Source organism: Callionymus lyra, chromosome 8 (assembly GCF_982586985.1).
Source record: "Callionymus lyra chromosome 8, fCalLyr1.hap1.1, whole genome shotgun sequence".
Lineage (NCBI taxonomy): Eukaryota > Metazoa > Chordata > Actinopteri > Syngnathiformes > Callionymidae > Callionymus > Callionymus lyra.
In genome coordinates, this window is record NC_141825.1 from 5,509,789 (window position 1) to 5,523,083 (window position 13,295).

The 13,295-nt window shown below is 42.1% G+C and overlaps 2 protein-coding genes across 2 annotated transcripts; both read right to left on the reverse strand.

Annotated features, from left to right (window-relative positions):
• Positions 1 to 23: 23 nt before the first annotated feature.
• LOC148073460 (transmembrane protein 168-like) lies at positions 24 to 5,692 on the reverse strand. Its single transcript, XM_087797991.1, has 4 exons — positions 4,317 to 5,692; positions 3,016 to 3,158; positions 2,679 to 2,953; positions 24 to 1,580 (listed from the first exon to the last, which is right to left on the reverse strand). The coding sequence occupies exons 1-4, from the start codon at positions 5,433 to 5,435 to the stop codon at positions 1,030 to 1,032; spliced, it is 2,088 nt and encodes a 695-aa protein (XP_087654117.1). The 5' UTR covers positions 5,436 to 5,692; the 3' UTR covers positions 24 to 1,029.
• Positions 5,693 to 6,251: 559 nt separating this feature from the next.
• On the reverse strand, positions 6,252 to 13,032 carry samtor (S-adenosylmethionine sensor upstream of mTORC1). The gene is made up of 5 exons (XM_087797976.1): positions 12,809 to 13,032; positions 10,133 to 10,274; positions 9,354 to 9,482; positions 8,579 to 8,687; positions 6,252 to 8,515 (listed from the first exon to the last, which is right to left on the reverse strand). The coding sequence occupies exons 1-5, from the start codon at positions 12,960 to 12,962 to the stop codon at positions 7,883 to 7,885; spliced, it is 1,167 nt and encodes a 388-aa protein (XP_087654102.1). The 5' UTR covers positions 12,963 to 13,032; the 3' UTR covers positions 6,252 to 7,882.
• Positions 13,033 to 13,295: the final 263 nt, after the last annotated feature.

Sequence of the window (13,295 nt, forward strand, 5' to 3'; positions counted from 1 at the left end):
CGACAATGACGACAACTCTCGACTACACCTCCACGTCTTTATTTCATTCACCCGGAGACGAACGCGTCTGCTCGTTAAAAATCTAGAAAAGGTGCAAAAAAACAAACTTTGTAACAAATGTTAAATATTACGAGGCTCTCTGGCGCCACCTGTGGGTCACCTGAGCTCAGACACTTTGGTTTGATCCACTTTGGAACGTTAAAGGCACGAGAGACAGAATGTCGTACAACAAAAGTGCAAATCACGACCCACAATCCATCAGAAAAGATATTTCAATCAAACTCTTTGGTTGTTCAATATTTGGTAGAAATAAACTTTTAAAACTGACAGATTTGGAATAAATTGATTAAAATGTACTTTGAGTATTTATGGATGTTAGTTACATGTGTTGATGTAAAAAACACTTCATAGTCAAACATTTCCTGAAAAGAAAACTTTCTAACTGCACGTTCAGCGCAGTAAGCATCAATGACCACTAGAGGGCACCAAGTGATAACCTGATGAGTCCAGTCGTCAGTTGATGACGTCAGACTCTTGTTCTCCACCGGCGTGTGTATTTAGTTCAGCAGCGACTCAGACTTGCATAGTTTTTACGTCTTTCTCTCCGAAACACAAAACTTCTCAAATGCCCAGAAGAAAAAGAACCGTCAGTAACTTCCGTGTAACAAAGATTTAAAAAAAAGTCACGGAAAAATCCTTCAGTCTCCAGACAGAGATTAAAGGTCCTTGAAGGCATCACGTGTTTTATACATTTCATGATTATTGTAGAATAAAAATAGTTTAAATGTTCGTATCAATTTTTTTTAAAAGATTAGTACTTTTTCAGTTAAACGAACGATGGAAAGTTTTATCCATCCATCCACTCATCCATCTACTCATCCATCCACTCACCCATCCCCTCATCCATCCCCCCTCCATTTACTCATCCATCCATCTACTCATCCACCCACTCATCCATCCCCCCTCTATTTACTCATCCATCCATCTACTCATCCACTAATCCACTCATCCATCCATCCATCCATCCACTCACGAGCGGACCAGCTTGAAGCCCTGACCAGTGTCCAGAACAGCCGGAGGAAACCAGTTGAACTTGAGTCGCCTCAGGAAGCGAACACAGGCACCGCAGACCCACTCGGACAAACTCCCTCCGGCGCAGGACAGCGCCAGACACACCAGCGGGTACGACGCCCGGGGAAAGAAGTTGCTCCAGTGGTGAGTGACATCACTTCCTGTGGGCAGGCGGAGCGTGTAGTCCGCCCAGTGCGCCGAGACGCCGTAGGCGGCCGAGATGCCTCTTCCCCTCTCCGACCAGCGGACGGCGCTGTTGGGGTTGCAGTTGAAGTCCACCCAGCGAGCCACGAAGTCCCCGAGCTGCGGTCGCTCCATGAGCTCGGCGTCCAGGACCGGAGCGAGAGCCGCCCCCTGCACGGCCACGAACACGTGCTCCATGTTCCTCACCTGCTTCGTCCACTGCAGTGAGTCCTCACAGTCCAGCACCACGATGAGGCGCGAAGAGAAGCCGCCGTTCTTCTGCCTCCACCAGTCCACCAGCTGCTGCAGAGGCAACGTGTCGCCCCCTGTAGGCCGGAGAGATTATTACATCGCTGACGAGCAGTGTTCAGGTGGTTTTTACTATTGTGCTGTACTGGGGTTTGTAATAATGATAAAGTGTTGTAATGTTCATATAATGAATAAAAAAGTGTTGTAATGTTCATATAATAAATAAAAAAGTGTTGTAATGTTCATATAAAAAATAAGAAAGTGTTGTAATGTTCATATAAAAAATAAGAAAGTGTTGTAATGTTCATATAATTAATAAAAAAGTGTTGTAATAATCATATAATTAATAAAAAAAAGTGGTGTAATGTTCATATAATTAATAAAAAAAAGTGGTGTAATGTTCATATAAAAAATAAGAAAGTGTTGTAATGTTCATATAATGAATAAAAAAGTGTAATAATATTCACTTAATTAATAAAAAACTGTTGTGATGTTCATATAATTAATAAAGTGTTGTAATGTTCGCATAATAAAAAAAAGTATTGTAATATTCATTTAATTAATAAAAAAAAGAGTTGTAATGTTTATATAATAAATAAGTGTTGTGATGTTCATATAATAAATAAAAAAGTGTTTTAATGTTCATATAATAAATAAAAAAGTCTTGTAATAATCATATAATTAATAAGAAAGTGTTGTAATAATCATATAATTAATAAAAAAAAGTGTAATAATATTAATTTAATTAATAAAAAACTGTTGTGATGTTCATATAATAAATAAAAAAGTATTGTAATAATCATATAATTAATAAGAAAGTGTTGTAATAATCAAATAATTAATAAAAAAAAGTGCTGTAATGTTCATATAATAAGTAAAAAAGTGGTGTAATGTTCATATAATAAATAAAAAGTGTTGTAATAATCATATAATTAATAAAAAAGTGTTGTAATAATCATATAATTAATAAAAAAAAGTGGTGTAATAATCATATAATTAATAAAAAACTGGTGTAATGTTCATATAATTAATAAAAAAGTGGTGTAATGTTCATATAATAAATAAAAAGTGTTATAATAATCATATAATTAATAAAAAAGTGTTGTAATAATCATATAATTAATAAAAAAGTGGTCTCATGTTCATATAATAACACAACAGTAAAAGTGTCGCACCTGACAGAGCCCAGTCTCCAGAGCGGTGTGTGTGTCCGCTGTAGAAGATGATGTAGTTGTCGTGTCGAGGTCCGTCTGTGCTGTGCAGCTCCAGGAAGGACTTGATCTTGGCCTGCAGGGCGTCCAGGGTCACGCCGCTGGTGGAGTAGTCGCAGCCGGACGTCTCGATGAGGTGGTGAGCGAAGAAGCGCTGGATGTTGCTCAGCATGGACGTGGAGCGTCGGTTCAACTCCTGGACCTGGTCCGGGGGCAGCAGCGTGGGCTGACCGTCGGCGCTGGAGGAGCACAAAGACGTCAGAGGCTGGGAGGAGGACACGGGTCCGGTCCAGCGTCTCACCTGCAGTAGTTGGTGGGGATGACCAGGGCGTAACCCACGCAGGTTCCTCCCAGAGTGTTTCCCAGTTCCAGGAACAGACCGTGGAACAGAGACTCCAGAGGAAGAACCAGTAGGAACATGCTGATGAAGTTGCTGCTCATGTCCTGCAGAGGGCGCAGTCAGATGATGTTTGATTCAAACGGGGTTCCTGACGTAACTTCAGTTCAGCTGCTTCTTAAAGCCATTTTAAAAGCTATTAAAGTGTGTTTGCAACAATAATTCGATTATTTTAAAGCTGTACAAACATTCAAACGTGCCAAGATTGACCATTTACATTTGAATGTATGCAAGTACTTGTAAATTAAAATGTCAGTTTAAAAAAAATTAAAATTCAGCACTTTATTTAACTCAAGTCTAAACAGAAATGAATAATCAAAGTCAGAGGATGACTTTGATCTATATTTACTATTTTAAACTTTACCTCCTGGACTTTATGTTGGACTTGTTGACAAGAAAGTATTAGTTTTGTCATCAGAATATTGGATGGTTAAAGTATTTATTAAATACTTTAATTCAATAATTTGCTAATTTAATTAATTTAGTTATTAATTTTAAAGATGAGTTCTAACTGTAATAATTCAAAATGATACTTAAAAAATTCAATCTTTGAAATTCATGGTCTTTGAAATTCAAAATTAAAATGTTGTCATAATAGTGTAATGAGACATTATCAAAAGAGAACCGAGTTACTTGGTCAAACAGTACCACACGTGTTTCATGATTGGCCGAAGGTTTGATCAAATAGATAGTATATTAATAATAGTATTTTTGAACTAGAATATCAAACTCCATGTGTAAAAAAAAGAAGTAAATATGTGTAAATATAATTTAATAGGGATGTGTATTTGCAAGAATCTGAGGATACCATACGTATCACAATACAGGGGGAATATATATATTTGTTTTTTGTAGTATCGTTGAGTAGTTGACTCTGGTATCGCAGAATTTACAGGCCGTGTGACTCTTGACGAAGTCGTAACGGATTTCATTTGTTTTCAAACCAAAATATGTCCAAACATCAGTTTTAAAAGCTGCTGGAGTCCCTGTATCCTCTCGTCCCCAGTCATCAGGACGTAATGGCTGCGGCCGGAAGTTAAGTCGCAACACAAAGATGATGTTTATTGTAAACAGAAAAATGTTATTTAATTTCAATTTGACCCAATTGGAATATTAATCATAAAAGAAATAAGATATAAATAATTTGAAAGATAACTTTTAACAGGATTATTCCAGAAGGTTCTGAGTGCGGTTCGGATCAGTACCTGCCAGGAAGCAGCCGTCACAGCCACCGTCGACGTCAGCGTGAAGAACAGCAGACGTTCTGAGATCAGGCAGAAAAGTCTCATCCCCTTGGACGCCATGGCCTGGTCCAGCCCGATGACCTCCGAGGACCAGCACAGCCTCTGGCAGTCGCTCAGCTTGCTGTGGAAACTCCAGAGGGTGATGAGGAACACGGCGTGACAGGCGACCCAGTAGAGAAGGCCGAGCGCCCACACGACCGTCAGCCAGTGCGGGTGAGGCTGAGACAGCTTCCCCGCCGCCAGCACCACGAAGACAACCTCCAGGACCAGCAGAGGCAGGAGGGACAGCCGGCGGAACAGGCCCCGAGAATGCAGGAGGGGCCGCCAGCGCTCGGTGGCCGACAGCCCGCTGAAGTACACGTCCAGAAGCGGGTCACAGACGAGCTGCCCAAAGAAGCAGCCCAGCACCAAGGCGTCCGCGGAGACACCGGGCGACCAGACGACCACGGCGATGGCGGTGAAGCACACGAAGTTGAGCAGCGCCAGGTACACCTTCATCCGCAGGGCCACCATGACGGCGGCCAGGGCCACCACCAGAACCACCACACTGAGGTACTGGACCCGCAGGACGGTGCCGGCTGCCGCGAACCCCATCAGCTCCAAGCGTTCCGCCGAGGTGAGGAAGGCGGGTCGGTACCTGGCGCTTCCCAGGATCCTCTCCAGCAGGGCCCACAGAGTCCGGAGAGCCACGCTGGTCAGCAGCAGGTAGTGGGCCGCCTGCTCCTTCAGGTCCCCGCTCAGACCCGGACTGTGGACGAAGCACAGGAGGCCCAGCAGGAACCCGAACCAGAGGTGCAACAGGCCCGAGCTGAACCGCTCCAGGTGGTAGTAGTAGTAGAGAACGCACGCCGCCACGAGCACGACCAGGGCCAGGACCAGGACCAGCATGAGAGCGGGAACCTGGCTCTTCTCCCAGCGGACGTAGAGCCCGAGAAACAGCGACACCAGAAGGTTGAGTCCGGACAAGTAGCCCAGCCACCGCACTGAGGACCACATGCTGACCTCCCCGTTGACCTCCTCCAGCCGGGTCATGGCCGCGTGGAGACAGTGGCTCGTGCAGTACCGCAGTGTTTGGAACATTTTTTACTTCCGCTTCACAACTCAAAATGAAAGTAGCTAGCCTAGCCACCGTTAGCATGCATCATAAACGGCATTTTCGCGACGTCGAGGCGAAAACTTGTCTAATGGACATGATTATAACAAAGAAAAGACCAACCGGAGGAAGAAAGAAGCGGCTGTCGGGACCGTGGAAGACATTTTAGATCAAATATTGTCGTCTCAAAAGTTTGGAATCAACTATCGGCAGCCATGGTTGTCCGAGAACCCGGAAATACAGAACTTCAACATCCGCTATTGAGACGCTCAACAATAATACTTTGTTCACCAAAACATAAATATCCCGAGTTAGAAAATCATTTGCGGATTCAAAAAACATATTGTAAAATATTAAATTGATTTAAAGTATTTCCTGGGATTGTTATTTCATTTATTCGTCGTTTTATTTTTCGTGTGCACATATAATTTCTTATTTAAAGAAATACATTAATATCCCCAACTTTCAGTTTTAATTCTGACTTAATCCTTACATTTTGTGTATGGTTATCATATAAAAACACGATTAAGTGTGTTTTAAAATCAAATTTAGATCCATTATTTGAGCAGCAGCTCTACCTTCTCATAAGAAATATATTTAAAAATCGTAATAAAGTTTTATCTATTGATTTATTATTACCAGACTGAAATTTTCCTTTAGCCAAGTTCTTTCTTCCACCACAAGAGAGCGCTACAGAGTCACCATGCGTGGAACTCCCGTTAGTATCACAGTTTAAATATATATTTAAGTTGAAAACAAAAACTGCACAATTGTTTTTGAAGAAAGAAAATCCAGAAACCACATATTTACATTCATTTATAAAAGAGAAGCAAACGTTCTACAAGCTTATGTTGTTCGGAAAATGTTGATTATGATGACGAACCCGATAAAACAACAACTGGAAGACAGAACGGTGTCATTAGTAGCATCAGTACTGAGCTGGAGGTTAAAAAAATCAAATCAAACATCCAGGAACGTTCTTGACTTTGTTCATCAACGAAAAAAAAGAAAAGAAAACGTATTCATCGTCGACCACAACACCGAAAACACACGATCGTGTGCCAAAGATCAGCAGGAGAATGTGCAGCAGTTCAACCTGACGTGCGAGGAAGTCGTGAAGGCACATTTTCACTCATCGTACCGGCGCCGTTGTCGTAGGAAAATATATTCGACACCATTTGCAAACACGCACACAAACGCACACTAGATATTTGGCCTGACGCACAGCTCTATTGCTCGAGTCTCTCCCCCTTTCCCCGGACAAAACTAGTGCAAATCGGTTCATGAGCGAGAGAAAGTTGGCTCTGATGATATGATCGTCACTGAGGGGAGTTAATGGATAACTTTGGGGATAGTTTTTAAATTAATATCATTTACAAGTTTAAGCCCTCAAGCTTAAAAACATTACAAATGAAAAGGTAATGCTTGTTAAAATATCAAATTTAAATCCCCATTATTGTCAGGGTCGCACAAATTGAAAAGTTGATCTGATATTCCGGAAAATATATTTTAGTCTTCTCTGGTTTAATGGACTTTTTTTTACTTAAAATTTCATTTCATTTTTTAAATAGGTATTAAATGTTTCTAAAGTATTCCTTTCAACATTTTACAGTTCAGTCAAATTCTTAAGCAAGCAATTAATAAATACTTAATAAATAAGTTGTAGGATTTAAATTAATCTCTTGGTAAAAACAGGACCACTTGTCCACAGTAATGTCTCGAGTGCAATGATACAGTTGGAGCTTGATACAAGTAATAACAATTGGATTTTAACTTGTAAAATAAAGTAAAATATTACAGAAATGTAAAAATATCAGGTAGATGTTTGTGATAAGTAGTTTGATTTAACTTTCCAAATACAGATGATGACTTGGAGGTTTGTTTTCAGTCGAGTAGGTGACCTATTGAACTCCAACACGCTGCTTTAATGTGAAGGTCTGTAAACAATTGTGCCGTTTGTCTGACTCCGAGGGGATGATTGGGGGGGGGGGGGGGGGGGGGGGGGCTGTATCTCAGAACACAACAAGTAAACACGGTCACATGACTAAGTCTAGTAACACTTTAACTACACACGTCTGCAAATAATGCTACAAAATACAAGGTCCTCTGAAGAGATCCAGAAGAAAAGATCAAACTCCCGCTTACGTTTTGTCCGACTTCTACTCCTCACCCATCATTCAGACTCACCCACCATTCAAACGCGAGCGTCTACAAAAGCGGTTTGGAAGAAGGCAGCCAAGCAGTCGAGATGTCGCCATCGCTGACCAGCCGTTTTTTTTTTTGTTTTAAAAAGTCACGCCATTTATCAAAATATATTTCCATCTGTGAGTGAAGGTGTTAGGATATGAGAATATATCGGAGACTTTCTTTGTGCAAACTGGAGGAGAGGCAGCAGGTTACGTTTGGCAGCAGTCTTCAGGGGGCGCTGGCGAGTTTAGCTCTGGAGCAGGATGGGGTCCTCGAACTCTTGGAAACCAGGCAGGGAATCGTTCTGGCTCTCTCCGGAGTCGGAGTCGTACGGGGCGTCGGGGAGCTCGGTGAAGCCCCACGCCATCTGCTCGTCCTCGAAGTCGGAGCGCGGCTGCGCCTGCTCGTCGCCGAGCTCGTCCTCCTCGTTGGGGTTGAAGTCCTGAGGGATGTAGAGCATCTCCGGGTAGTTCCGCGAGACCAGGTCGCTGGTGGTGGCGAGGGACACCTTCCTGAAGGCGAGGAGATGCATGTGCGAGTACTTGACGTACTTGTAGCGCTTGAAGCCCAGCGACTCCACCGCCACGCGCCAGCTGCGCATCATGAGCGCGTGGCGGTTCTGGTGGGAGGAGTCGGGCGTGATGATGAGCAGCAGGCCATGCAGCTGCAGCAGCTCGTGGGCTTTCTTGCAGCAGATCCAGCGCTGGTACGGGGACGGGAAGTAGGACAGGAGCAAGGAGAAGACCACCACGTGGAAGAGCTGCCCGGGCAGGGCGTCGATGGGGTTGTGCAGCTGCCGCAGGAAGGCCTCCACCGCGTCGCCCGCCAGCTGCAGCGGCCGCTGGAGCTGCAGGTTCAGGAAGTCGCACTTGTACACGGTCTGTGAGCGAGAGCAGGGCGTCAAAGAAGGTGGTCATAATGTAATGCCGAGCGTGAAACTCACCTCCACGGCCGGCACGATGTCGATCCCCACGGTGAGGAACTCGTCGAACTTTAGAAAGGGGTTGAAGCAGCTTCCCACGTCCAGCAGACGTAGTTTCCTGCCCTCGGAACTGAAGCGTGTGCGAGACGACAGCGTCACACTTCAACACAACTTTATTGACACAACTTCATCCACACAACGATTCTCACACACAAGTTCATGATTATTGGAAGTTAAACAAAGAATAAAAAGTCGAAAACTTTGCAAAGCATTGTGGGATTCTTGTAAATATGCAGCGTCTGCTAGTTAATAAGTCTTTGTTGTTTGTCGTATTTTATTTCAGAGGCAGCCACATTTGTCTACCTTTACGAAACATAAACATTATAAAGGCAAATATAAAGACTAGTATTACAATTTTTTTTGGATTATTAAAAAAAACATTTTAAAGCTTAAATGAAGTTTATAAAACGACCACTAGAGGGTGCTAATTTCCCTCAACCTGAAAATTAAGCACATTTTCTAATGTCAATATTTCAATGAAAAGAGAGTTTTGTACAAACGCACACATACTGATGATACAATTTAGGTCAAAGATCAATTTAAGACACATTAGTTCAACTCTAAGATTATAATCACGACAAAAAACATGTTTTTATACACAATAACTATTACAAGAAAAGGTATAATAGAGTAAATGAAAAAAATTACTAACTTCCACCTGTTACCATGACGACCGTAGAAACACACTTTTTTTTTTGCTTCCTTCACACCGAGGATCAAAAGCAGGGTTTCGTACCTGAAGATAGAATTGTGTGACCGGACACTAGTTGAGGACTCTGGTGTTCCTTCCGAGTACGTGGAACTTTTTTCATCTTTCTCCAGCATCCGCTTCATCCCTCCGTCCCAGAAATACTCTTGACAAACACTGACGGAGCAACAGAGAGATTAACTCTTGTCAATGTCGTTGTTGAAACAATGTCGTTCTGTACAGTGTTTCGCTTCTTGCCCTTTGTTGAATTGCTGGGATCGGTTTTTCCTTAATCAACTATAGTCTTATTTCAACTGTATAGTGTCTTGAGATAACTTTGTTATGATAAGACACTTTGAATAAAATTGAATTGAATTGAATTGAGGAAGAAGAAACATTCAAACATCCAGAGCGGCAGATTTATAGATCTCTTTACGGGTTTGCCCCGAGTTTTTTTAAATTAATTTTAAGGACGACATAGATTTTCATTTCAATAGCTATGAATAAAGTTTCAGTCGAACCAAAACACATTCGTAATAAACTTCACACCCTTTTTATTATAACGTAGCCATTAGCTTAGTTTTTCAAAATGAATAAACTTACACGATATAAACCAACATGGAAATGTTTCCACTTTAAATATCCTATACTTCACTGTTTAAAGGTGCCTAGAGCTATACTTTGAGTCTCAGTTGACAAAGCTCGAAAAGGCCCTAAATAAAGATGTCAGCTTTTCTACATCGTGTCCTCACGATTTTTAAATCAGTCTTGAAACCTTTTAGCAACTTCTGTAAGTGGCAACAAGTTCTTGATCCAAACCATCTCACCTGCGACACCACTCGATGCGTCCTTCTCCTTCACAGTTAACCGACCAGTGGTTGTCGGCCAGATTCTTCATGGCCAGGGCGTACTCGCACAACATCTGCTCGTCCTCGACGTGCTCGCGCCAGATCTTGTCGAAGTCTCCCACTGCGGAGAAGACGAGATAAGCACAAGGTCACCGACGGATGAAGCGGGTCGGTGGATCGCTATCGGTCACGACCTACTCCCGAGAACCACAAAATGTTAACGACTCGTGAACCCAGCAGAAGAAAACTCACAGCGAGCCGTAGGACTGACGGCAACAAAACAGAAGCATGACCACTGAGATTCAGGGTCCGGCCCAACAGATCACGCTGTACTCATTAAGTGCTCATGAGTTCTGCCGGCAGAACTGTGTCGATCCAGAACAACAGGCTTGCGGGACTCAGGCAGCAACGAGCGAGGAAGAATGCTTCTTAGAACCGCTCATCACCAGAGAGTGGAACCAGTATCCATTATTCATAGTCCACTGCTGGTCCTGAACCAGGCCAGTGGAGCAGATCCAGGCCCGGTTCTTCCAAGGACGCGTGTCCACCCCATTGCACACGCAGTTGACCCTTCATGCTCAGGTCTATTCCAGAGATTCTACTATACAGTAAAAACACATTCTAGTAACAGTAATTTATGATTTATGAAACACATAATGCTGCTTTCATCGGGTCGGGTCATTTGTAGTGCAAAAAATAAATTCTTCCTTTAGGGCAACTTAATATTGTGTGAAGGGAATCAGGCTGACAAAGAAATGAGAGAAATTATTATAGAAAAAGGTAATATTATTATAAAATAAAGCTAAAGCTGTTATTTAAATGTTAATAATAATTTAATATAGATTTCATTCCCATATATATTGATTATAGTACAGTAGAGCAGGGGTGTCAAACTGGCCAAAGAGGACGTATATTATGTACGAGTCAAAATGCAATAATGACTGTATATTCTCAATCCATTTCATTTTTCTCTGAACTTTGGTCCCATCAACAGAACAAGTCCAAGGGTTGACATGTATAATCTATTTCTTATCTAATCTTAAAAACAGTCACCACATCAGAACAAGAAAATGTTATTGCCAGTGTAGTAAACACAACAGTCAGTACAGAATAAAATAATTAAAAAAAAAGATTATAGATGATTGACGATATGGACGGACAATAAAATGTTTTCAATTATTTTGGGAGGAGAAAAGTGTAAATAAGTAAGTAAGTAATTTTTATTTGTATAGCGCGTTTCCAGACCAGGGTCACAAAGCGCTTAAACAATCAAAACAAAATTCAATAAAGTATTTACTTTAAAGATCAATATAAAACTGATAAGTCAAATCATAACAAGGTTATCTCAAGAAACTTGCAGTTTAAGTAAAACTACATGGGAGAAAAGAAAAACAGCTTCCAGCGAATCAACAATGAGTGGCAGAAACCCTGAACAGAACCAGACTAAGTGTTAGAAATTAAAAAATAATAATGATTTGTTTTAATTCACATGCAGTCAACGGTTGGACCACGTCTGTCTCACATCCTCCAACAACAACTTTACACGGTTTAGACTAACAACACCAGGATAAACAATAATAACTAGGACTGACAGATAAGTCACATTAAGTGAGTATTATTTGTAAAGCGTCTTTCTCAGACCAGGGTCACAAAGTGCCTAAACAATACTAAAAAGCAGTACTTTTAAGCGGTCAAGACAACATAGAGACAAACCCAGCAGTAACAAAGAAGGTTAAGAAAAAGCACAAATAAAAAGATGTTTCTTGACTTCAAGCTTCCACGTCACCTTGCAGTAACATGACAAAATGTCACCCATTTCCATGACAACAATTTAAGCAAAAGACTTCTACAGCAGCTAAAAAAAAACTAAACATTTTCATAAAGAAACCTGTTCATGCATGTACGATAAATTTGTGTGGAATTAAATCACTTTAAGCTGCTCGGAGAGTTAAACCTGGACGACTCTCCGAGTGACCCATATCTGTTTTGCCATGACTTGATCCGTCCACGTATAGAAAAAAAACTGCTGACCTACAAAAATCCTCCAACACCAAGGAGAAAAACTGAAACATGGAGTTTAAATGAGTCTTCACATCTTGCGTAAATGCTGGGAAATAAGGGGGAAGTCTTGGGCAAGCCTAGAAACAGTGGGCGAGAACAGTTGAACTGGGGTTGACTTGAGGCTCTGGTATGCGAGAGAATCTCAACAGACACTTGTTAGTGCACAAACGGCGTTTGTCAATAAAGATTTTAAAAAAAGACAAACAAAACAGTGTCTTGCTCTGGTCGAAACAGGAAGTGCTTTCCAGTGACTTCTGTGTGTCAAAGTTCACCAGAGAATTTGTTTCACACAAACTAGAACGTGCGAAAAAACGAGAACGTGTCTCTTTACTTCCATTTAAACAATCCAGAAATTCTTATTGTTCATCCGTCGTGACATGATTTAAAATGTTTAACTTTATTTACTGTGATTTTGGGTCGTTGCTTCAAAGGCCTGTATGTCTGGACGGAGCCTGGACGTGTCTGGGGCTCCACACGTCGCTGGTTCAACAGCTTTATGAAGTGAAAATGATATTAAAATGTAACGTCGTGACGTGTCGAGGATATAAAAGCGTTAATTCGGTTTTAAACTCGCAGGCCTCGCCGGCTGCTCACCTTCCCTGTACTTCCTGCGCAGTTTTCTGTGGACGTTCTTCACGACCCCCGACAGCTTCTCCTGCTCCCGCTTGTTCGACGCCTCGCCCGGTATCGGAAGGTAGAACGACTCCCGGGGACTCCCGCTGTCCACATCATCCCCGCCGGGCTCCATTTCACCGCTAAAAGAAGCTCTGCCTCCGGCGAACACTTTTTCTTGCTTGTCCGCAGACGGACCCGGCGAACTGCGGCACCGGCCAACAACACGCGACGCGATTGGCCGAGCGGACACACGTGCTGCAGAAGTGACAGCGCGGCGGCCAATCAGAGGCCAGCAACGTGCTCGCCTCGGATGCTTTCAATGAAACTCGGAAAGGTTACGGTTCGCGCAACATTTCGTCATTTTTTTTAAAAATGTACAACCCAATTGAAATAATTCGACTAAAGACAGGGATTTCTATGCATCTTAAAGTAATATTTTACATTTGATTTAAGAGTTATTTCATTT